Source organism: Hemicordylus capensis, chromosome 6 (assembly GCF_027244095.1).
Source record: "Hemicordylus capensis ecotype Gifberg chromosome 6, rHemCap1.1.pri, whole genome shotgun sequence".
Taxonomy (NCBI): domain Eukaryota; kingdom Metazoa; phylum Chordata; class Lepidosauria; order Squamata; family Cordylidae; genus Hemicordylus; species Hemicordylus capensis.
The window spans coordinates 156,567,073-156,592,763 of record NC_069662.1 but is presented as its reverse complement, the minus strand read 5'-3'; the positions used below and the strand labels follow the sequence as shown (position 1 = coordinate 156,592,763).

General features: G+C 42.2%; 1 protein-coding gene across 9 annotated transcripts in view; it reads left to right on the top strand.

Annotated features, from left to right (window-relative positions):
* Positions 1-25,691, top strand: part of RBM33 (RNA binding motif protein 33) — a 136,573-nt gene that overhangs the window by 18,196 nt on the left and 92,686 nt on the right. For 7 of the 9 annotated variants that reach the window (XM_053260038.1, XM_053260040.1, XM_053260044.1 and 4 more), the window contains exons 4-7: positions 10,288-10,364; positions 12,778-13,090; positions 14,897-15,019; positions 18,637-18,808. In XM_053260038.1, coding sequence (XP_053116013.1) covers positions 10,288-10,364; positions 12,778-13,090; positions 14,897-15,019; positions 18,637-18,808 — 685 coding nt within the window. The remainder of the gene's footprint in view (positions 1-10,287; positions 10,365-12,777; positions 13,091-14,896; positions 15,020-18,636; positions 18,809-25,691) is intronic. The other 2 variants (XM_053260043.1, XM_053260047.1) reach the window with 1 other exon arrangement.

The window sequence follows — 25,691 nt, the reverse complement described above, 5'->3', positions numbered from 1 at the left end:
GGGTGTGCACGGAACCAGTTTGGAGGTCCTTTATGGACATTTGGACTAGTTTGAACGACCGACTGTTCTGCCAGTTTGAAGGCGGGGGGTGACTTTAAGGGGTGGGGAGAGTGCACTCACACACACATCCACCCAGTGCTCCATTGTAAACTGGTGGGGTGGCAGCGTAGCTCCCTGCCGCCCCGTCCACTTGTCGCCCCAGAAGTGCACGGCACTCTTGCGCATGCGTGCCCAGTACTAATGCTTGCTTCTGGTCCGACGAGGGGACGGGGCATCAGGGAGGTACACTGCTGCTCTTCTGGACCGGTTTACAATGGAGCGCCAGTGAGGGGAAAGTGGTGGGAGGGGTGAGTGCACCCTCCCAAGCCAAACTATAAAAGCCAGAAGAAGGCTGAGTAGACTTTACAGTGGGAGGTTTTCCACTAGTGATTCAGTAGTGGGGGACAGGCGTGTGTCAGGGGATCCATGAAATCAGCAGAAAGTAGTTCTATGAATGCGATGTTAATCTGCATGGGAGCCAAATTCTTTCTCACATTTTGAGTAGCCTGGCCTCTTCTGATTTCCCTCATTGTATAATGTGATTAAGAGCTGTTTCAGGCTTATTTCGAAACCAGGCATTGCAAGGAGGCGGTGAAATCGCTTGTGAATTCTTCACCCAGCCTTTCTATGGATGTTGATGTTTGCAAGTCGCTAAACTTGCCTTGAAAACCTGGTTGTACATACATAGGTGGACCTCCCGATATGCAGACCCGACATCTGTGGTTTTGCATTTCCGCAGTCAGGTTATTAACACCTGACCTTGGAATATGTGGTGTGGCGGCGGCAGATAAGGGGTTAATCCTGCATATCTGGTGGTCAGGAGTGGCCAGAAATGACCTCGGAGGTCATTTCTGGCCACCGTATTGAGTGTGGGAGCCATTTTATGGTTCATTTGTTAAAACAAAAAACAAATCTCCCCCCCCCCCGAGTTCCTGGGACTGAGACTTTCAGGGTGGAGGGTGTCCTTGGACTCCCAAAGGTCTGCGGAGTACAGTAGACACTTCATTTGGCCTGTCTTCGTGTTTTTTGCCATTTCAAATTTTTATTAGATTTTACAATAGCTTTTACATTCAAATTGCATTCATTTATCTAATTCTACACATAAGTAAATATTGATTTCCCGCTTGCCCATCTGCACGGTTCACAATAACTATACATATAAACCATTGCTATAATAATTCAAAACATACATACTCCACAATACTCCTTGATTTTACCCAACCCAACCTGCTGTTATTACTATATTTCAAACCCTACTGAAAAGTCCATATTAGAAAAATAATTCTTTAAGTAAAGTAAAAATGGTTCCAAATCTTCCTTAAAACATTCCAAATTTTTGTCTCTCATAAGTGCTGTAAGCTTTGTCATCTCGGCATATTCCAAATTTTTTATCAACCAGTCTTCTTTTGAGGGCATTTTAGTGTCTTTCCATTTTTGCGCATATACTATCCTGGCCGCCATGGTTGCATACATTAAAAATGTTGAATTTCTTCTGGAGAACTCTCTTTGTGTTATTCCCAGCAGGAAGGATTCTGGCCTCTTAAGAAATGTCACTTTAAAAATTTTCTTCAGCTCATTGTATATCATATCTCAAAAGGCCTTTGCCTTCCTGCATGACCACCACATATGGAAAAAAGTTCCCTCATATTGTCCACATTTCCAACATTTATTTGAAACATTTTAATACATTAACGCTAATTTTTTCGGTGTCAGATACCACCAGTGTCTTCGTGTTTTTTGGGCACTTTTGGGGCGTTTTTTGGTCTAGTAAGCAAACCACCGTGATCCCATAGATTCAATGCCTCATCTGCAGTTTTATTACCCACGGTAATATGCTGAAAGAGAACCCCTGTAGATAAATGAGATGCAGGATTGTGTGTGTGTTTAAAAAAGCAAGTTAGTGCGCTTGGTTTCCTGCGTGGGTTAGGTTCCTAGTTACTACTGCAAATAGGGAAATGGTGAGGTGGTGGGGACATCTTGAGCCTCTGAGAATCTAGGCATTAGATTCCTTGGAAAATTTCTAAGTCCCCCAAATCAGGGAAAGAAGTAGAAATAAGTGAGGAAAATAAACAATAGATACAATATATAAGATGGTTCCCTGTGCCTAAAAGGTGGACACAACAGCAAAAGCCACTGTAAGAAAGCTGTGCTGGGGCTGGATAGGGACAGTTGCTCTCCCCCTGCTTAATATAAGAGATCCACCCCCTCTAATAGGTGCCTTCTTGCTCAATTAGCAAGGGTGAATTTGCAACTCTGGTCTTAAGTCTTAACATATACTGAACACCTTTAAATTGTTGACGCTAACAATACTAGATTGTACAGTATTGTTCAATACAAAGCGAACCCCCTCACCCCCAGAACAATCTAATGGATGGAGTGGTACTGTACTTTACCTTGAGCACTCCCAACTGCCACTTGAAAACACTCTCAAGTGATCCTTCTCCAGACTCCTCCAATCAGAGATCCAGATTCTGCCAAAGCACGATAAACCCCTCCAGACTCCTTTTCCAACTTGCACCATCAACAACCTACAAAGCTCTTTCCTCAAATGACATAGATATAAGGCACATGTTGAAAGTGAAGCTAAAAACTGTGCCTGTGAAAACTGAATAGCTGAAACCGCATACCATGGAAAAAGAGTCGCAGACTAAATTAGTGAATTGTGAGTAGCCGAAAGCGTGATCCAGGAACCCACAAATAATGAGGGTCTCCTGTATTTTGCATGCAAGCTTGGGCTTGCTTTCAGGAAAGAGGCAAATTGAAACAAACCCTGCAGTTTTAAATAATGAACAACTGTTTAGTTGTACCTCATCTGCTTCAAACTAATCATGGTATGTTCTGGAATGCTCTCCCAGTGAATGTCTGCTCTTTGACATCTGTGGTTGCTTAAAAACAACAACACCTAAAGACCTTTTATTTGTTCAGGCTTTTACCCCCTTGGGGCTGCCAGGTCTCTCAGCTCTCCTGCTGTTTTTCTTTTTTATAGTGGTTGTTTTTTGGTATGTGATGGTTTTTACTGTTTAACTGATTTCAAGGTTTTAAATGTGATTTTTATGGAGATATATTGTGTATTAACTTTTGCAAGCCACCTTGGGATGCCTTATGAAAGGTGGTATAAAAACAGTGGATTCCTTTTGTCCAATAAATGTCTAATACAACCCCATAGTCAGTGTAAAATGTCTGTTCTTGTTGCGTGTTGTGCTTTGTTCGTCGTTCTTAAACATATCAATTGGTGGGGCTCCTGCAGTTTTTTCTAGTGTACTAACCTATAAAAATAAAGAGGTAGGCCTGTCTCCTCCCCCTCCTCATTAATCTTCATTAAACATCTTCTATTTGGCACTCATGGCAGTACTGAGATTTCTCCTTCAGTTGGAGAGAGAAAATAAAACAAAAAATAACCCTTTAAAACCAATAGCTCTTTGATAAGTTTAAAAGTACATAACATGCCCTTCTGGTGCTGCTTGTGCAGTCTGTCTCTATCTCTGGCTTTCTATTGGAGAGGGAAAAATGGGAAGGAATTCAGAGCAGCACAAGAGATCTTCCACAATTCCAGCCCTTAGCAATTTTAGTGCTGAACTCCTTCCTATTTCTTCATGTGTTATGTCTCTCTCTACGTAGCAACCTGTAGAATAAAATTCTCGAACAAGATAGAATTAAACACAAATATCAAGATTTGTTAGTCTAGCTCTTTCATCCCTCAGCCCAGCAAATCTCAATTTGTCTGAAACTCATAAATTTTAATCAAGTTGGCATGCAGTGTTCCTGTATGAATGGCTGCTGTGTGTTCAGCAATACTTGTGTGTGCATCTTCAGAGCAGCCACGTGACCTTTTAACTTGGAGTGTGATGTTTTGTTTTCATGACTATGTCTGACATGTTGGGAAGTATAACAAGTCTGTTTTGCCAACTTAACTTTCTAGCTGAAAACCAGGGTTTTTTGGTACTGCTAGCCAATAGGTCCAAATTGGATGTGAGTTTCAAGCACATAAGAACAGCCCTGCTGGATCAGGCCCAAGGCCTATTTAGTTCACCATCTGTTGCCCACAGTGGCCCACCAAGTGCCTCTGAGAGGCCCACAGGCAAGAGGTGAGAGCATGCCCTCTCTCCTGCTGTTCTTCCCCTGCAACTGGTATTGAGTCATTGTGCCTCTGAGGCTGGAGGTGGCCTATAGCCACCAGCTAGTAGCCATTGATAGACCTGTCCTCAGTGAATTTGTCTAAGCTCCATTTAAAGCTATCCAAGCCAGTGTCCATTGCCACATCCCATGGCAGAGAATTCCATAGATTAATTATGCCATGTGTGAAAGAGTACTTCTTTTTGTTGGTCCTACATTCTCTGGCCATCAGTTTCATGGGGTGATGCCTGGTTCTAGTGTTGTGAGCGAAGGAGAAAAATTTCTGTATCTACTCTCTCCACTATTGCATAATTTTATATACCTCTATCATGTCTCCTATACCTCTATCATGTCTCCCCATAGTCACCCCTTTTCCATACTAAAAAGTCCCAGATGCTTGCCTCATAAGGAAGGTCCTGCAGGCCCCTGATCACTTTGGTTACCCTCTTCTGCACCTTGTCCAGTTCTACAATGTCCTTCTTAAGATACGTGACCAGAATAGTATGCAGTACTTCAAATGTGGCCACAACATAGATTTGTATAAGGGCATTATAATATTAGCTTTTTTTATTTTCAATCCCCTTCCTAATGATCCCTGGCATGAAATTTGCCTTTGTCACAGCTGCCGCACACTGAGTCGACACTTTCAACAAGCTTTCCACCATGACCCTAAGATCTCTCTCCTGGTCAGTCACTGATGGCTCAGACCCCATCATTGTATATGTGAAGATGCCCCAATATGCATCACTTTACACTTGCTTATACAATTATCCCTTGCCAACTGCTAGGGTTCCGTTCTGGCAAAACTTTGCTGTTGGCAAATTTGCAGTTGGCGAGGCATTAAAGTCTATGGGAAATGGGGTTAGAGGAACCACGACCGCAAAAAGACCTAAAAATATAGGGGGGAAATGCCCCCCAAATTGCTAAAAAATTCCTGTAATATCACCAAGAGTCATTGAACCTCTGGAAATTTTTTGACCCCCCCCAAAAAACCCCAACAACTGAAAGACATTTTATATTGGCAAGGGACAACAAGGCCAGCAAGGATCACCAAGAAGAATGAACAGATTGAACCTCTGAACCCCCCCCAAATCTTTGAAAAAACCCATCACTAAAAAACATCGCCAACTGTGGATACTCGGGTTGTGGTTTGTAAGACCTGTCACAATTTCCTCTTCACATATACTCAAGATCACGGGTGGTAAAACTATGGAACTGCATTTGCCATTATGTAGCCCACTCATCCAGCTTGAAGACATCCTTTTGGAGCTCCTCACAGTCTGTTTAATGGCATCTACAAATTTGGCTACTTGGCTGCTTACTCCAACTTCTAGATCAGGGTTTCTTAACCTTGGGCCCCCAGATGTTGATGGACTACAACTCCCAGCATCCCCAGCCACAATGGACATGGCTGGGGATGATGAGAGTTGTTGTCCATCAACATCTGGGGGCCCAAGGTTAAGAAACCCTGTTCTAGATCATTTATTAATGTTAAAGAGCACTAGTCCCAGTACAGATCTTTGGGGAACCCCACTTCTTACTTTCCTCCAATGTGAAAACTGTCAATTTATTCCTACCCTCTGTTTCCTGTCCTTCAACCAGTTACTGATCCACACATGAGCCTGTCCCCTTATCCCATGACTGCTAAGTTTACTCAAGAGCCTTTGATGGGGAACTTTGTCAAAAGCTTTTTGGAAGTCTAAGTATATATGTCAGCTGTATCCCCTTCATGCACATGCCTGTTGTGACACACTCAAAGAACTTCAAAAGGTCATGGAAGCAAGACTTACCCTTGAGGAAGCCATGCTAGTTCTCCTTCAGCAAGGCCTGTTCTTCTATATGTTTAACAATTTTGTCCTTAAGTATGCTTTCCATCAATTTACCCAGCACAGAAGTTAAGCTAACTGGCCTGTAGTTTCCCATATTTGCCCTGGATCCCTTTTCGAAAATTGGAATTACATTAACTTTTCAGTCCTCTGGTACAGAGCTTGACTGTAGGGACGGACAAGATCTGGTTCGTGATCCATTGAATCCATTAGAATGGGTTCTGCGCATGCGCGGAAGACTCTCGGTGTCGAGTTCTACAGCTCCTCTTCGGTGCCTGCGCCCCGCCCCACGTGACCACGTGCCTATTTAAGGCGGGAGGAAGAGCAGGCACCTCAGTTCCTTTGCGACCGCCGTGGAAATCGGTTCCCGGTTTCTGCGGCTCCTCGTTTGGTTCCTCAATTCTTCAACGTTCTACTATTGATTTTATGGACTTTGACTTGGAATTCTCTTCTGCAACTTGGTTTCGATTTTGGACTGGCTAACGACCGCGAATTTGTAAGTAGCGGACTTTGTTCTGGCTATGGATACCCCTAAGGGAAAAAAGACCTTTAAACGCTGTGAGAAGTGCAAGGCAAAATTGCCCTCACAAGATGCGCATAATCTGTGTTTACTTTGTTTGGGTGAGGCGCATGTTCCCTCCTCCTGAAGTATTTGCCAGTTCTTCTCCAAACAAGCCCGGAGAAATCGAGAACTCCGTTTGAGGGCTGCTATCTATGAGGATGTTTTGGCAGCGCCTTCTTCTACTTCAAAGAAGTCTCCCCAGGCTCATAGCTCAGGGGCCCTGGCATCAACCCAGTCTAAAACCCCATTGCTCATCAAAAAAACCCATAAATCCTCGAAAAGGTCAGGTTCCAAAATGGCGGTGGCTGGAGAGCCCCCCAAAAAGACGCTGAAACAGTCAACATCGGACTCGACTCTGTCGCCGAAAGCTGTCCAAGATGTAACCTCCATGTCGGTATCGAAACCCTCGACACCGACAGCCCCATCGGCACCGGCACCACTCGATAAGCCTGTGCTGGTTGTGGCATCGCCATCGACACCTGAGACTTCAATACCGAAGCCGCTCTCGACACGAGAAGCTCCTCGATACCGATGGCTGGGGCAGCTACATCGATGTCTGCCTCGATACCGATGGCTGGAACTGCTACATCGACGTCTGCCTTGATACCGATAGATCCGTCAATATCGATATTTTTGCTAGGAGAGCAGCGATTTTTCACATTTGAGTTCCTTAGGAACTCTTGGGTAGATGCCATCTGGCCCTGGTAATTTGTTAATTTTTAGTTTGTCAAGACAGTTTAGATTAGAACATCCTCTCTCCTCACCTCAAGTTGTCCCAGTTCTTCAGTCTCCAAGCCTGAGAAGCTCAGTTCCAGAGTGGGTATATGGTTGGTATCCTCCACCATGAAAACAGATTCAAGGAACTCATTCAGCTTTACTGCAGTCTCCTTAATAATCCCTTTCAGATGCTCATCATCTAAGGATCCAGTTGCCTCCCTGGCAACTGGTTTTCTGCTGCTGATATATTAAAAGAAGTTTTTGTTATTCCCCATGACACTTCTAGCTATATGCTCTTCATACTCTCTTTTTGTATCCCTTATTGACTCCTTGCATTTCTTTTGCCAGAGTTTATGTTCCTTCTGTTTCTCCATTTGGGCAGAACTTCCATTTTCTGAAGGAAGTCTTCTTCCCTTTTATAGCTTCCCTGACTCTACGTTTTAGCCACACTGGTGTCGTCCTGGAAGTTCGTGGTATCTTTCCTCCTCTTTGGTAAACATTCTAACTGAGCTTCTGTTATTGTGGTTTTAAATAAGTTCCATGCTTTCTGGAGTGATTTGATCCTCCTGACTTTCCCTTTGGGCTTCTTTTTTACTAGCGCTCTGATTTTTGAGAAGTTTCCTGAATTCCAGTGCAACTGTGTCAACTTAATTGTCAATCCACCACTTGCATGATCACACTAAACTCTGACATTTTGTACCTGGATTAAGTCTGGGTTCACCTTCTCTCTGGTTGGTTCTGTGACATTCTAGATATTCCATTTAGCATGTCTACAGATTTGGCCTCGCTGGCAATACCTGCACATGAATTTGCCCATTCACGTAATTGAAATCACCCTTTATTATAGCTCTGTCCTTTTGATGACTCTCTGATTTGCTCTTCCAACTGAAGGTCACTCTCAGAGCTTTGATCTCGACAGCACATCCCTAGAAAAATATTTCCTTTTTCTCATATTGTCACCCATAAAGTTTCTGTGGAGGACTCCAATCCTCCTATGTTTTCTGGCTTTTTAGATTCTATCTCTTCTTTAACATACCGTGCCACCCCCCAGTTCCCCCTCTCTGTTATTCCTGGATACAAACCCTACAGAAAGAACAGAGTCCCACTGGTTCTCACCATTCCACTAGGTTTCCATTATGCCCACTATATCTATGTTTTAATTAGCAACCAAGCACTCCACCTTGCCTAATTTAGCTCAGAGGCTTCTGGCATTGGTGTATAAACACCTATACACCAAGTCTCTCACCTTGTGTTGGCATGTGCTATCTTCCTTATTGTCACTTGACCTTTTTGACCACCTGTCATGTGTTTCTATCTGCTTTACTCCTGGTTCTGCTCTGTCTGTCTGGTTTATCTGAAACTTTTGCAACCTCTCCCCTTGGGGGATTTTGCTTGCTGAATGAGATATCACCAGGTTTCTGTCAGCAATCTCCCATGTGTCATTTTAAAAGCTGGAGCCTGTTCTTTTTGTATTGCCCCCAAATATATCCTAGTGCTTATTGAATCTAAACCCCTCCTCCCAGCACCAGCGTTTTATCCACACATTGAGAATTCTCAGCTCTGCCTTACTGGCCTTGTGTGTGGAACAGGTAGCACTTTGGAGAATGCTATCCTGGGGGTCCTAGACTTCAGTATGCTACCCAGCAGCCTAAATTTGGCTTCCAGGACCTTCCGACACATCTCACACTTTCTGTTCATGTGTATATTATTTGAAGAGGAGCTGTGTGGGGAGGGCTGTTCTGAATTGGAACTGTGAGGATTAAATCTTTCCTCCACATTGCAATCCCAGTCAAAATTGCCCTCTCTGAATCTATTTGCATGGAAGGGAAGTTGATATTGATCCATCTTATTTATTTATCCATTTTATTTATTTGTTGTTTCTTTGTTTAAACCACCCTGAGCCATTTTTGGAAGGGCGGTATAGAAATCAAATTAATAATAACAAAAATAATAAAAAAATAATATTGGTGCTAGTGGCAGCTTTCCTCACGCAGCAAATAAACGAGAGCACAGTTTTGATCCTGATTTGGATCACTATCCCCCAGTTGCTTTTTAAAAATAAACACACATGAAAGAAGAAAAAGGTTTGCAAAGTCTCATCTAGTTTGCTTCGTGATGGACAGAATGTTGACATTAGCTTGATCCTCATGAGAAAATCCTCATATAGTGGTCATGTAAAAACAAGATGTTTCTTGAAGTGGATCATTAGGGTGGTTTTCATGAAGGTTAGACAATAGACCTTTTCATTCTTCTCTCCATGTACAAGCCAGTGCATGAGGGGGGCACAGGAATGTGTTGGCTATCCATCACCAGTGGGCCTGCCAGCCAAACACCCCAATGGCTTGGGGGTTTCTGGTCTGAGGGCTATAAGCCACCTCCAGCCACAGAGGCAAGATGCTTCTAAATACCAGTTGCAGGGAACAGCAGCAGGAGATAGCGCATGCCCTCAGCTCTTGCCTGTGGGCTTCTCAGTGGTATCTGGTGGGTCACTGTGTGAAATGGGATGCTGCACTAGCTAGGCCTTGGGCCTGATCCAGCAGGGCTGTTCTTAGGTTTGTGTGCATTCAATGTGTGTTTCTAATGGGTACATTTGGAGTGTGGCTAGCTTGCATCTTCTTTCCCCCCCTGCTCATGTGTTGTATGTGGGAGGGGTGTGTGTGGCGGCGGGGCGGGGCAGAAATAAGTTCTATTCCATTTCTTTTCTCTGGGCAATCGCTTAAATGAAAACTCTGATTTTGAGGATTCCAATGGAGCTATGTGGCTAACACTTTCAAGCCTCCTACTTCAGTATGCCTTTTAATTGTTTATTTTGTGCAAGTTGTAAAATTTAAGTTTTTATTACAATTTCCATCTCTTTTATCAAGCCCCTAGTTAGAATTCATAATTTTCTACTACAGTAGAAACCCCCAGTCAATCTGGTTTTAAGATCATTGATCATATCGTTAAAAAAATACAGTTGAGAGAGCTATTGTTTCTTTTAAACATTACATATTGCATTTCAAGGACAATTTTTTAAATTTAAAAATTTAGACCCAGTCAGATATGTCAGATGAAGAATTGAATGATGATCTTCTCCAGAGTGACAATGAAGATGATCAACACTTCAGGTTTGTCTCTTTCTAAAACAAGTGATATAACTGTTTTCAGATCAGATTAACAAATTATTTTTATTAGAATGCTAGAGTAGTGAACATAATATGCTTTAATTTTGCAAAATGAAGTCTGTGTGTGTGACATCTGAAAGTGATGCTCAAAACAAGCTGCTTTTCACATTTGTGGAAGAGTATAAATAGATACCTTAGCCAGAAAAAGAGCAGATACAAAATAGCTGAGTAGAGCCTTGTTTGTCATATGCATTCTGCTATGTTGGGCCTGTTTAGTTTTTTAACTGCTGTCTTGGAATTCCTTAAGATCCTTTAAATGAGAAATTCTCATTGAATAAATTTTATTTTGGCTGTCTTTGTGATGGCGTGTCCCATGTTCTCTTCTGAATTAAATTGCTCATCCATGCCTTTCATATGTCCTAGCTCTTGGAATGGAAGGAGGCACCTTTCAGTGTGGTGTTCACCTTAAACTGAATGGAGCCAGGGGAGTGATTGTCCCTAGTAAGCTTTTCAGTGGCTATTGGTGGTGTCTCCTTTGTGTTTTCTTTTAGGATTGTGAGTCCTTTTGGGACAAGTAACAATTTTCTCATTCTTTTTACCATGTTAAACACTTTGAGAACTACTTATTGAAAAGTAGTAAATAAAAATAGTTCCTATTATCATTATTTATTTTTTGCTTTTGGAAAATACAGCATATCAAAGGACACTCTCTGGCCATACATTTCTTTTCTAGTTGGCTGAGCTAATTAGTTCTTACTGCAGAACTTTGGTTGCTTAACTAGCAATTTTAAAAGAACTGATTAACTGATTTTAAAATAACTGCACTGGCTGCTGATATGTTTCTGAAATACAAAGTGTTGGTTATTACCTATAAAGCCCTTAATGGCTTGAGCCCAGGATTTTTAAGGGAATGCCTTCTTTGCCATGAATCCTGCTGCCTGTTACGATCTTCTGCAGAGGTTATGGTTGCCTCCAGCTCATCTGGTGACCCGGGATCGGACTTTCTCTGTGGCTTCCCCGGAGCTTTGGAACATGCTCCCCGCTGAAATAAGAGCATCTCCTTTTCTGTTTGTTTTCAGGAAGAACCTCAAGACTCACCTGTTCTCGCAGGCCTTTAATTAGAATTAATTTTAATAATTTGTTTAAATAACTGTTTTATGCTATTTTAATTGTTTTGTGGATTTTAATCTGTGACTTTATTGTGTTAAAATTTATTGTGTTAAATTTTGTACACCGTCTAGAGATGTAAATATCAGGCGGTATAAACAGTTTAAAGTGGATTAAAATTATAAATAATCTGTGCCTGACAGCAGTACTGTAGATAAGAATGATGAATAGCTAGCATTGTGGTGATGGAAAACACAATTATTCTCATTCTGTGTATCTTTGCTAGTCTGAGAATTTAAAATTCAGTTTGGTTTGGTTATCCTGCAGAACTTCTTGCCATCCTAACCTGTTAGACCATCTGGTCTGATCCTTCTGGTCAAATAACCTGCAGCTTCTGATAAGCTACATTATAAGGAGATATTATGAGTTTGTGGCATAGAGTCAACATGATGCGAGAGCTATATTTTTGCTAGTTAGTGCAAAGACTAGATTGTATCTAGTCCATTGCCCAAATAAGGGACACGTTTGGGAGGGGTGGGTGGCCGGGGGTTGGGAGAGGGCAGAAAAAGCCAGGCATGCTGGAAAAACTTCAATGACTGCTGTTCGGAATAGAGCAGGATGAGGAGGCATTATGTAGACAGCACAAATCTCTTCACATTGACTCCGACGTAAGCCCCACTTTGTTCAGTGGACCTTACTCCCTAGAAAGTCTATTTAGGATTTTTGCAGCAGCATTAATCTGATGAGCTAGGAGGACTTGGTTTGAGATTGCATCAGGGCAGGGGCTGCTGTACTGGGAGAAGGAAATTAAATGGCTGCTGCCTTCCCACCCCCGCTTTTTAATATTAAAAGACCAGTGGTGATTGAGACTTGCCTCTATAGCACTAAGCAGAATGCTTTAGATCCCTTACTCTGAGACAGAATATTTGCAGTATGACCAACACATTCTCACCCCCTCCGCTCAGCAAGATCTCCAGTTCACCCTTGCTGCAGGACCCCCACACAAGCAGCTGTATAAGCCCCACCCACCCGCCAAACAGCTGATTTCTGGGTGAGCCAGAGATGGAGTAGAGCAGCAGAGCAAGGAGCAGGGAATTGAGGCTTTGTGTGTGTAGCTCCAGCTGGCCAGCTGCCCAAAATATGCGGGGAGGAGAGACCTGGGTGGGACAAGCACTCCCCCCCCCCCCGAATTATGGGACGTCCTGGCCAATCTGGGACTTTTGGCAACACTAATTGTATCTGTATACGCTGCCCTCAAACGGTGGTGAATTTAAATTGTATCTTTTAACATTTGTACTCTTTAACACAGTACACAGGGTGTCGCAGTTAGTCTTAATGCTACATCTGGCATGGTTACGTCCTTCGCGCTCTCCGAGAGTGCGAATGATCCATCTATCGAGCAAGATTCAGAGTATGATCAAGGGGAGGATGGATTGGCTTACGACAAATCAGAAGTGCCAGAAGAGTATGCTGAAGAGTACACAGGAGGAGGACAATATGAAGGCCAAGAGACGGAGCTGATAGAAGACCAAATAGAATATGGGGAAGATCACGGAGAAGAAGAGATTTATAATGATGAAGTGCTAGATCTTGAAATCAATGAACCTCTAGATGAATTTCCAGTGAGTTTCTTTCCATTGTATTTCCTGAGATAACATTGCTTCACATGCCTAGGTTTTTAGACTGATTTGAAATCGGTTTACCTCTCTAGGGATGGGGGGGAAATTAGACCTATTATCACTGTCTGCCAGTTTCTTTATCTAGTCTGTGACAAAGTTTGTGTTGACAGCTTGTTTGGCTGTAGGTAATGCTCCTTTGTCATTCTGGAAGGCAGTTGAGAATCATGACCTTGAGGATTGTATCCTTAAGAAAGAAAACAGCTTTGTGTGGTGGAGACACACTGCCAATTGTTAAAGTACTTAATGCAAAAGCTTTTATCCAGGCTTTAGACAAGATCTGATAAAGTCCTTCGAAGGTGAAAAGATTATTGACCTGCTAAAGACATCTTTAAGGTGCTAATATTCCAAAGTGATTGATGTCCTGCTCATTCATCCCCCACTTCTTTTTTGTAACTGAGAACTGTCTAAACCTGAATAAAGAGATTGGAGGTTAGTTTAGAAAATGTCATATGCATAATTGTTTCCATCTAAGTGGCTTCCTGAAGAGGTTGCTCTGACTTTAATTGAAAGAAACTTGTTACCGTCTGCTTGTCCAAAATATTTCACAGGGAAAAAATTGTCAACAGATTTCATTGACAATGGCTTTTTGTCAGTTTTGCCCTGTTCTGTGTAGATCATATAATATGCAATATGGCTGTGATTGTTGATTGGAGCTGCTATAAGTTAATTGTGTGTTCCTGTATAAGTCATGGTATTAAAGGAAAAGATAACACTTGGTAGCAAACGTATTGGTGTAGAATTGCTTTCAAACTAACAAGATCCATCATTAGCATCCAAAAGGGAGAAAAGAGCTTTTTAAAGAAGCTGCTTTTAGTTGATTTAGCTCATGTTTTTGTAAGCGGCAGTTGTTATAGTAAGCCTGACCTTATGTATTGAAATCACTGGAATAATTTACAGTCTCTTAAATCGAATAAGAGAAGTTTCTATGCAGATTATGGTTATAGTTTGAAACGTGCACAAGGAGGAACTGATGGCATCTATGGAGAGAGCTTTGCACAAAAGAGCGTCCAGTGCTGGCATTCTTCTGATATTTTTTTTTTTAGTATGGTTAAGAGATCAGGTGCAAGGTGTGGGATTGCATGCTTCTTCTGGTCATGTGATTGCAAGCATGGATTGTCCCCTTTGCTAAGCAGTGTCCACCATGGTTTGCATTTGAATGGGATACTATAAGTGAGCACTGTAAGATATTCCCCTTGGGGAATGAGACCACTCTAGGAAGAGCATCTGCTGCTTTGCATGCAGAAGGTTCCAAGTTCCCTCCCTGGCATCTTCAAGACAGGGCTGAGAGAGTCTTTTGCCTGCAACCTTGGAAAAGCTGCTACACAGTCTGTAGCGCAATACTGAGCTAGCTAGATGGACCAGTGGTCTGACTCAGTATAAGGCAGTTTCCTATGTTCTTCCCAGCCCCCTCACCATCTTGTGTGAATTCCTGCTGCCTGCCTTAGGTCAGCCTTAACCACAGTTAAGTGTTACATTAGTGCCACATTAAATGCTACCCATGTTTCTTCTTAACCAGGGTGTAAGTCCTGAGTAAGCAGGAGACCTGGTTAAATGCTGATGTTCATAGTGGCAAAGGCAACCTGAGGAGTTGGGAGAAGGATTTCTAAACAAGAGGAAAGACGGTGGCAAGGGAGAGAGTAAACAATCCTGCAGTCTGTATTGCATCTGTTCTGGCCTGTAATGAATGAACAGTAGGGGGAGTAGCAACTTAAAAGTACTTCCAACAAGGCTTTTCCTTGTATGTTTCAGGATGAAGATTATATGCAGTCCTATAGTGAGCAGCAAGCAATGGAACAGCAGCAAGAATATGTAGCTGAAGAAGAGTTGGAAGAGGTTGCGGACAGCCAAACGCCTCCAAATGAGTCAGAAGAGGTACTTCAGGAGAGCTGAGATCCCAAAACATAACAGTTTGGGGCGTTTTAAAGCATTTCAGGAGTTGTCTGTGTTGCAAAATAAAAAACTGCACGCAGCAACGCTCGTGTCAAGTAGAGTAGAAAGGGAAACTTCTGTAATCCTGTACAGGCAAACCTCATTATCTGTGGATGCATCATCCATGGTTGGGTGATTGACACCTGGCCTCAGCATTTGCGGTGGGAAATGGTGCACACACAGGGTTAAGACTTGTGCATTCGCTGGTTGGGGTTTGTGTGGTAGCCGGAAATGTCCTCGGAGGTAACTTCCGGCTGCCATTTTAAGAAACAGCCATTCTGCCAAGAAAAAAAAGGGGGGTTTGCCATTTGTGGGGGCATTTCACATGTTTGCGGGGCATTGCTGGGCTCATAGAGAGCCCGTGGATCATGGCACAGTAATGACTTTCAGTGTGTTTGCAGTTTTTCAACGTTTCTTTTTTCCATCCTGGAACCTAACCCCCTGTTTTCCATAGGCACAATGCCTCGTTACTCGCGGTTTCGTTACTCGCGGTAGCAGGTGAGGAACGGAACCCCCATGAGTAATGAAGTACACCTGTATTTACCCTGAAATATTGCGTCTGCTGCTCTTGACTTAAAGATCAAAACTGTAGTGCTGCATAGTTAAGTGCACTCTTCTCCACTCCCCCTTCAGATAAGGCTGTGCATGACTGAGGTACAACTGATGTATCCTTCTGCATGGAGATATTAATCAGTTGACTTTTCACTTTTTCTACGGAAGAACAGGCTTGCCTCTTTAAAGATGGATCTCTAGATTCATTTCTCTAGGGCTGCTGAAGCATAGTTGTAGTTTTAATTTTATTTAGCCACTCAGAACTTTGGAATGTATTGTTATCTGCATTCAGCAAACATCTGTGGTCATCTGCTTGTTAAAAATTATTGCTTGAGCTGTGCTTGAATGGTAGCATTTGGTAAGCCAGTATTTTACATAGTTGTCTATAAAAGGTGTTTGTTCCCTCTCCCACTCTCCCTTCCCAAATTTTAGAATAGCCCCAGAGGCAAGAGCTGAAGCTTTCAGCAAAGCTTTTAATAAAAATGCCTTATGCTCTATAACACAAAAATCCTGACACTTGACACTTCAAGACCTTCAGGTGAACGGACATCTTGCCAGCAGATGGAGATGGAAAACTCAGAGTGCAGCCGTCCATGAGAAGACCAATTATCACCTGAGCAATAAGTTCATTTTTGTCTGACGCATTTATTTTCCTTTCCTCTTCTGCAAGAGACTAGCTGCCACTCTTAGCTTTCATGGCCAGCATTTGAGGCAGGGATTATATTATCCTTTTGGATTTAAGGTTCTTCATTCTAGGTCTTAGTTTCTTTTTAAACTAGGAAGTTGGAGCTTTAGCTAGATGGTTTGACAGACCAGTTTTTTCTCCATGACCTTTAAAAACACGCACACACCCCTTATCACCCAAGTGTGTTAGTATTTTACTCAGAATCCATTTGGTTCACTTGATATTAAAAGCCCTCAGTGACCTGTATTTTGTTAAGCGTGCTTTTATTTATTTAACACATTTATATATTGCCCTATATAAAATCTCAGGATGGTGTACAATCTAAACAAACAGCAGTTATAGCCCAAAATCATATAGTAATTTTAAACTGCTTTATAATTGAAGTATTTCTTATGTTGTAAAACACAGAATGTTGTAGTGCATCATGCTGGTCAAAAATAGAAATGCAGGAGCTTGAACAATGCCTTGAAGGCATTGAATTCTTCCATTATTCAGAAGAATTATGGGAGCTGAAGCGGCGAGGTGGACGACTAGAGTGCAAATGTAGAAAGACTCTACTCAGCCCCTTTGCTAAGCAGGGTCCACCCTGGTTTGCATTTGAATGGAAGATCACATGTGAGCCCTGTAAGATATTCCCCTTAGGGGATGGGGGCACTCTGGGAAGAGCAAATGCATGCAGAAGGTTCCAAGTTCCCTCCCTCCCTCCCTCCCATCTCCAAGGTAGGGCTGAGAGAGACTCCTGCCTGCAGCCTTGGAGAAGCCGCCGCCAGTCTGTGTAGACAGTACTGAGAGATGGACCAATGGTCTGACTTGGTATAAGGCAACTTATGTTCTTATGACAGGTTACCATATCTGAAGATCTATGCTCTGGTAATACACGTGGTAAAGAAGCAATTCTTTTCTGCCTGCATTGCATCCACAAGTTCACATCCAGCGTAGTTGTTTAGGGTTGTGAAATGGCTAGTTCGAGCCCCCTCCCCCTTGAATCCAAATTTGAAACCATTGGTTTTGTTATTGCTGCTAGAACTGTCTGGTTTTGCTAGATCTCGGATTGACAAAGGCAGAACTTGGGTGCCTGCCTTCCCTGGATTATGGCTTGTTTTGAAATAGTGTTGTGGCAGCTGTGTGTGAGTGAGTGAGATTTCTTGGTGATCGCTGTGATGAGCTCCATGTGTGGCCTTGAGACTAACTTGTGCTTCACTCACTGCTCTGGTCTGCTCTGCATGCTGCATTGCAAGGTGTATGCAGTCAAAATGTGGCTGAAGTGCCTCTAGAGTGTATGGCTCTGCTTGCAGCCAAGTAAAGGTGCTGGAGCAGCAGCTGTTACAATGCTAGGAAGTAAGGAGTCATAATTGTGAGTGTGAGAGCAACTTCTGTCAATGATACTACAGCGCAGGCACTTTGGTTGGCCGTGGATTCTGGGTTAGTTATTCATTTTTTGGCCATTTGGACAGTTTGAAATGTATGCTCTTCGTTGGGAGGGACAGATTGCCTCTTACTGTGTGCTTCTGCAGTGTTTTTCAAGGCAGGGTTGCAAAATGCATTGCACTCTGCGTGCAGCTTGTTCTGGCCATAGGGAACAATGGGGACCCCCATAGAATGTGTCCCAAGACATCAGTGGCACGTATTGCTGTGGAAATACATGTGTCTTCAGCTTGCTTTAAGGACCTAAGGGACCAGAATAGTTGCACAGAATGGAGGCTTACCCTGTGGAATCTAGCTTGGGACAGGAACTGCTGGATTTACACAACTTCTTGTATTTCACTCTGCAAGATAAAGTGGTCCCATGAGACTGCTGCTGAGCATTTGCACTTAAGGTGCTGATGGTACATGCAACTGCTTGAACAAGCATGTAGTGCCACCTTAAGATATTTGCTGAATATGTTGTGAGATAGTGAGCTTTCTAGTTGTGCATAACATCAGGCAGCGCTAAGAGAAGGAAAACTGGATGGTGAACAGTAGAATAAATAGAAGCATAAAGGAGCCATCTGTGGCAGGGCCTGTGACCATTGCTTGAAATGCCAGTGTTTGCTAATATAATCAGAATTCTTGTAGCCTTCTTTGCAAAAAAGGTGGTTGTTGGAGAAATGCATTACGAGTGTATAACTTTTAATAGCTTGTGAAACTGTTTTATTTTAAAACGATTTACTTAGTACTAGAAGGCAACTGGTGAAATTAACAATTGGGGACCCCATCTGGAGTTCTTCTTCTACCTTAGTACAGACTGCAGACAAACCCTGTCCACCAAGTAGATTGCGGTGTAACCCAGCTCCAGTGTCTTGAGAACCTTTGAAGCCAATAACATAGCCGTATCCTCCTTTAGGCAGTGATTGAAAACCTGGAGCTTCAAGAGGAAACAAAAGAAGAATCTGAAGAGGAGGATGACGACGATCAGGAGTCTGGTCGATTACGTTTCAAAACTGAACGGAAAGAAGGGACAATAATTAGACTGTCTGATGTAACAAGAGAACGAAGAAACATTCCAGAAACATTGGGTAAGATTGTTTTTTGCAGAGCTGTTAGGACTGCAGGGGTGTTTTCTTTTGATCGGATTTTGTTTTTAAAAAGTCATTTGTTCATCTTAATAATCCACTAAGCATTACTCTCAATGAAAAACAGATCAAGGAGATGCAGTGCAAGCCATCTTGGTCATTAACTGAGCTATAATAGGTCTTTCCCCTGGGCACTTCAGTTATGTCTCACTTTCAAGGAATCGGTGACAGACATCCAAACTAATGCTGCGCTGGCATGACAGGGGGCTGATTTCTGTTAGTCTCTTCTTTCCTCTGAAGCCCATGGGTGCCTCCTGAAAATATGTGTCTGCAGGTCAGGCAAAAGGGAGATTGGCAAAAATTTCCACTGCCTTTTAGTACCTGTACAGCATTAGTCTGGATATCAGCCACTATGTATAATAACCTTGATGTTCAGATTTAAATGTTAGTTGAAAGTATGTGTCAGTTACTGGAAATGCATTACGAATTTGCCGGGATTAACATTTTCTGTCGGTTGGTGTGGATCCTGTTATGCTAGCAGCTGGATGTTCATATTCCCTGTTTTCTTCTTTTTCTCACCCCACCAAAAAAAAAAAAGTATCCTTGTTTGTAAGTTTAAGAGATTGTGATTTCATAAGGTTTGAAGAATGTTATGAACACATGTGCAGTTTAACAACAAAAAATTAGGGCGCTCTGAGCAAGTTGCCTATACTTCCAATAAAGTCTAAGGGCCCTTTCACACAATTTCCCATTGTGTGAAAGCAAGTTAAGAGGAAAACCTGGGTAGAAGTAATTGTGTGGAAGCAAGGTAGGAGGAAAAACTACCCGGGTTTTCCTCCCCCAATCCCCACTTCCACACAATCACTTCTACCCAGGTTTTCCTCTCTATCCTTAGCTGCTAGTTGTCTTTGTTGTCTTATGGATCTCTTTAAACTAATGTTAAATGATACTGTGTATTTTTAATAATGGGTTTAGATTGCATTTATTTGTACGTTGCCTCGGGTAGAAGGTAAAAAACATACAGGGTCCTATTTTAGGGAAAAAAACTAATTAAACAGTACAAGATTTTTTCCTAGAAAACGTTGTTATTGGCTTAGTATTGATTAGATGGTTGATCCTTGATAATTTTGACTTTATGGCCGAGATCTTTACCCAAGATGGGAAGTTCTTCAAAGGAAAAGATTTTAAACGTGTGTGGGAAACGTCAAACCTGGCTTATAAGCCATAGGTTTGATGGCAGTTGTACATTAGTAAAAGAATACAATTCTGGTGTTATCTGGATGTGTTTCATCTCTCTCAATTTAGGAAGAAACATGCTTTCTTTTAGGGTGACACAGAATGTCTGCTCAGCATGGGATTCCTTCCTTTTCTAGGACCGGCTGATTAAAGATGGTGCCTGAAAGAAAACTCAAATTCATGTTGCCACCATTGTGAGGTGGAATCTGCAGGATTACTAATGAATTATTTACAGTCCCAGTGTGTCATCTCAAGAAAGTACATGCAGACAAGCTCCCTCTTTTGAAATATTCTCAGTTGCAAGATCTATACTGTAGTTGGAAAACAGAATTTGCTGGTTTGAGCTGGTATATCCCAGGGTGCGGCAACGTCAGAAGTGCATCTTCTACAACATATTACATACATGCGTGTACCTTCTGTGAAGTTCACCGCTGCTCAAAATCTCATGTACTAGTAACTTATGAATTTCAGGGGTCAGGTCTGTTGGGGACTTGTGAGTGGCAGGCCTCTGGTCGGAGGTGTATGGTGTACATTGTAATTGGTATATGAGAGAGAAACATGCATTTAAGCATAACCTGAGTAGTAGTTCTTGGTTGGCCCTGCATTCCTACTTTGTTGGAGGCAGATGTGTACACATCATCTGATAGGTACACGTTTCTCCTTTTTGTTGGATCCAGGTGTGGTAGAGGTGACTGCCCTAAGCCACTGTCTGAGATTTGTAGTGGACTGGATATGGGTGAACAAACTTAAGCTCATTCTAGACAAGACAGAATTCATGGTTGTGGGGGGACTCAGTTGATTAGCTGTATAGGGAAATGATGGGGTTCATTTTTCTCTCTTAAAGGACAGACTGAAGCTTGGGGGATACTTATGGATTTGGCTCAATTTTTGGTTTCCCATGTAGCCTAGTATGCCTTTTACCAACTTTGATTTGCCAAGTGTGACCGCTGCTGGAGATGTGGACCTGACTCCTGCTATTCATGCCTTGATGACATCTTGAGGTGTAATGTGCTGTACATGGGGCTGGACTTCAAGATGGTCCAGAAACTTCAGCTGGTATAGAATGCCCCAGATAGACTATTGATGTGCACGGCATGAGAAACATAATACCTGTTCTGAAAGCCCTGCATTAGATGCTGAGTTTTTCAGGCCCAGTTAAAGATTCTGAGTTTGACCTTTAAAGCCCCAGATGCTCTGAGTGACTATTAGGGAGCATCTTCTCCCACATTTTCTTTCCCCCACTTTTGAGATTCACTAGTGATGGTGTGTTCTGGCAGTCTTTGCTCCTGGTATGCTAACATTCACTGGGAGCAGGGCCTTACCTCAGAGGTCTGTTTGTCCTTTGTTGCCAACTTTCAGAGATGGATGAAAAGATTTTTCTTCTACCAAGCCTTTGAAGAACCACCTTAATTGGTGCAGTGGGGAAAAGCTTGACTAACAAGCAGAAGGTTGCCGGTTCGAATCCCTGCTGGTATGTTTCCCAAACTATGGGAAACACCTATATCGGGCAACAGCGATATAGGAAGATGGTGAAAGGCATCATCTCAGACTGAGCGGGAGAAGGCAATGGTAAATCCCTCCTATATTCTACCAAAGAAAACCACAGGGCTCTATGTGCGCCAGGAGTCAAAATCGACTTGATGGCACACTTTATAAGCCTTTGAAGACTAGGCACTTGGAGGTCAATCAAAAACAGTGTTCCGCTCAGGTTTGGGAGCTGTGTGTGCTCCCAGTTTTTGGTTGTGTGGAAACAAGGAAAGAGGATAACCTGGGTAGAAGCAGTTGTGTGGAAGTAAGGTAGGAGGAAAAGCTGCTCAGGTTTTTCTCCTACCTTGATTCCATGCAACTGAAAATTGGGAGCACACTCAGCTTCCAAATCCAAGTAGAACACAGTTTTTGATTGTGTGAATGACCTCAATGAGTTCAGTGGTGGGTGTTGCTCATTCAGTTCTGTTTTATATTTATTCTTCCTGACTCTGATTTTTTTACAGGAGATGTTCATTGTTTTGATATTTTAATTCTTAATTTATAAACTATTGTACTTTGTAGGGATGTGCGAAATGATTTGGGTACAAAACTATTTGTACCCGAATCTGGCCGATTCAGTTGATTTGTAGACAAAGCAAATCACCCCTGTCCTCAATTGCCCAGATTCGGATACAAAACAAATCACCCCCGGTCTGGATCAGAAAAATTTGGATATTTGGACCTCCATTTTGTGGTCAAAGTGGATTGGGTGGTAGTGCCCAATGGGTGAAAGCTACCACCCAGATTTCAAAGAAATTTAGCAAAGGGGTCATTTTAAAAGAATTTTTGAATTTTTGAAAAAATCGATTCGTGCACACCCCTAGTACTTTGAGGTTGCTCTAGTTGAAAAAGAGTACTTAAATTATAACACAATATGAGCCCAGCAGCCCCTTCAATATAAAAGTTTATTATGGATAATTAGATTTTTCCAAAGGAACATATCACATATGGAATATTGCTTCTATGTAGGAAACTGTGCCCCACATTGATACTGTAGTGGTAAATCCACATTTCATGGTGTGTACTCAGTGTGGGAGCCTACCACCAGTTGGGAGTTTCCTGCTACATGTTTGATCCAGTAAAGGAATTCTAATGTTCTTAAGGGCTGCCCTGCTGTGCAGTTCCATACTGCTTGTATTTATTTATTTGATTGATTGATTGATTGATTTTTTTGTACTGCCCCTCCAAAAATGGCTTAGGGCGGTTTATAACAAATAAAAACAATTAAAATCAAAACTAAATCAAACAATTAAAATCATTTAAACATTAAAAATATTAACATTAAAATAATTTAAAACCAGCATTAAAAACTTAAACCATGAATCTAATTAAAAGCCTGGGTGAATAAATGTGTCTCCAGCCCCTTTTTAAAAGTTGCCAGAGATGAGGAGGCTCTTATTTCAACAGGGGGCACATTCCAAAGTCCAGGGGCAGCAATGGAGAAGACCCGTTCCCGAGTAGCCGCCAAGCAAGTCAGGGTATAGAAATTATGTTATATAATATTTAGTCAGGGTAAAAAATAATAGGAAATGTATAGTCAGGGTAAAAAGATTGTACTTCTGAAGAGAGGTGAAATGCATAAGAGTTCAACTTGGAGGAGTTTAACTTGCAAGTTGGGAAGAATCCTGGATGTTGTAGCCAGGATTTAAAGCATTTGAAATTCATAAGTCCCAGTGCTGCATTTTTAAGTATTGCACCAAGCTTAATAATTTCAGATTTTAGGCACCTGAACCAAGGATTATGCAGCCCACACTTGACTTCTAGGTGCAACATCTTTTTTGCAGTAGACTTCAGGGGAATAGAAAATGAAATGCTACTGGACTGCCCACCCTCTAATTCTAGTGGTTTTTGTTATTCTTCATCCATACTCCTTATCCTGATGATGGAATATTGGTGTGACTGTGTTTGAGACAGGGTTCAATCAGAAAAGTTCAGTCTCTGGGGATTCTTGTGCATTTTACCAGCATAAAGTGTCTGTGTCTTGAGAGAGGTTGCAGAAGCAGTTCCGATTTGTGGCTCTTGGAGCAGGCTCTAGTCTGCAGAACGGTTAATGTGACATAAGCCATGGCTCCTTCAAATACTTCTCTGGTCTGGTGTGCATAGAGCCTCCTTGGGAGAATTCTTTAGGATGCTTTGAAATATAAATACATGTGCTTAGACATGATTATATTTATGTATACGTGTGTGCTGTAGTAAATGTGTTAAATTTTTTATCCAGTGAAACTGGTTACATGTAGCGTCTTATCAATGCTATATACATTTTAGATGAAGTATTTTATACACTTCTCCCAGTTAATTTTGTAGCTTATGCCCAAAGTTTCCTGTGATAAGCCATTGTCAGCCCAAGCCCCTAAAATATGCAATAATTGATGTCCATTAGGAATAGTAAAAAAATGTAGTAGAACTGGCATAATAAATATTACTTCCTTTCAGGAGTGATTGCTCTTAATAGGAATTATGGGTATAAAAATGAAACTTGGTTGTATAGCTACATTTCTTTACTTTAAAATCTAGACATAAGTTGAGAAAACACTTAAAAGAGAAATTAATATTTCAGTTGAAATTACAAACGTAATTTCCATCCTGTCACTTTTTGGTGACCTTTCGTGACAGCTTGTCTCTATTGGAGGGAAGCATTCTTACTTGCTGATTAAAGATGTCGTTTGAAACCATTCTATTACCAAGGGTAGCAAAATTAATCTTGACACTTTGAGGCACTAGAAAAATAATTGCTGATTCACTGCATTAGCTGTGTGTGAAATAATTCTACAGTGAAGACTGGGTCTGTGCTGGCAAAAATATGTTAAACATTTTCCCTCATGAATGGAGTTGAGGCATCTCCTAAATACTGCTTTTGAAACCTCTTAGCTTGGAAGAGTTCTAAGGAAGGAGACTGTATAGCAGGAGTAAGAAATCATGTTTATATATGATATAGAGACTGTTAGTAATCCAAAGAGGCCTCTGGATGTGCACTGAGAGTAGTGGAATTGATTCTTTCCCCCTGTTAGCAGCAGTCGCTTGCATCTCACAGAATGCATCTCTGGAGGGCCACCTGACCTTCAAGGTAGTTTTGGCAGGAATGGTGCGCTGCGGTAGGAACAAGGGCACCTGTAGTAAATCATAAGTAGCCCTTTCTGTCCTAGCCTCCTTTCCTTGTGCAGAAGTGGAAGAACAGCTCACCTACTTGTGTGTGTAGACCTCATGTATAGAACTCATCTCAGAAAAGGGAATAGGAGTGTTGGGGCTGGAAGAGGAAGAACCAGGTTCCTAACCCTGCTCATCCAAGAACCTTAAGACATTCTCTCTTCATATATACCCCACCCCCAACTAAGATGTCACCAGCTGCCCTATGTTATGCTCCATCATTGCAAAAAGCAAAGTTGTCTTCTTCATGAAGTAGAACCGCTTCAGTGGTGGCCTCCTAGAAAGTCTACATGCCATTTTTGAGAACATGTAAAAACCCACTTTTCTGGAATGCTTTTGGACACTGAGTATATGCTGCTGGATGCTTCTGGTTATCCTCCGTTAAGAGTTTGAGTCACTTCAAGCTTAGAAGAGGCTGGATATTCTTTAAAGAAACTGAGCCTTGAACAAAGTACTATACTTTGGTCAATTATATCTGAGTTGAGGAAAAATGGGGTGGGTGGGGAGGATCCACAAGGAACTGTAGATGGGAGGAAGGAGTAGCAAGTAAAAATCTTTATTCATTTGCCTCCCCTTTGTTTTGCAAAAAAAACCCTGAATGAGTCCCAGTTGTGGTCAGGGTAAACCCCCCCGCCCCACCCCGCCCGGGCTTTACTTTATAGGTGAAGGGATCTGCTTCCGCTCCATCCCTGAAGTGATTACCTCTCTGCCCTAGTGGAGGAGGGCTAGTGCATGTGCACTTGATGCTTGAGATTCTAAGTGTCTTGAGCCCTATGCACCTCTTGGTGTTTGGGGGCAGGCCAGGGACCTTATCCTGAGGCTGTGCAGGCTATGAGAGTGTCAAAATAAGGCAGGACCTTCCACTAGCCTGCCCCTCTCAACTGTTTGAAAACCTCTGGCCTAAACTAGGACATTCATAGGCTATTTAATAAAATAATTTATCTTGGGTGGCCCTGCTTGTCTTCTGAGTATGTTACTT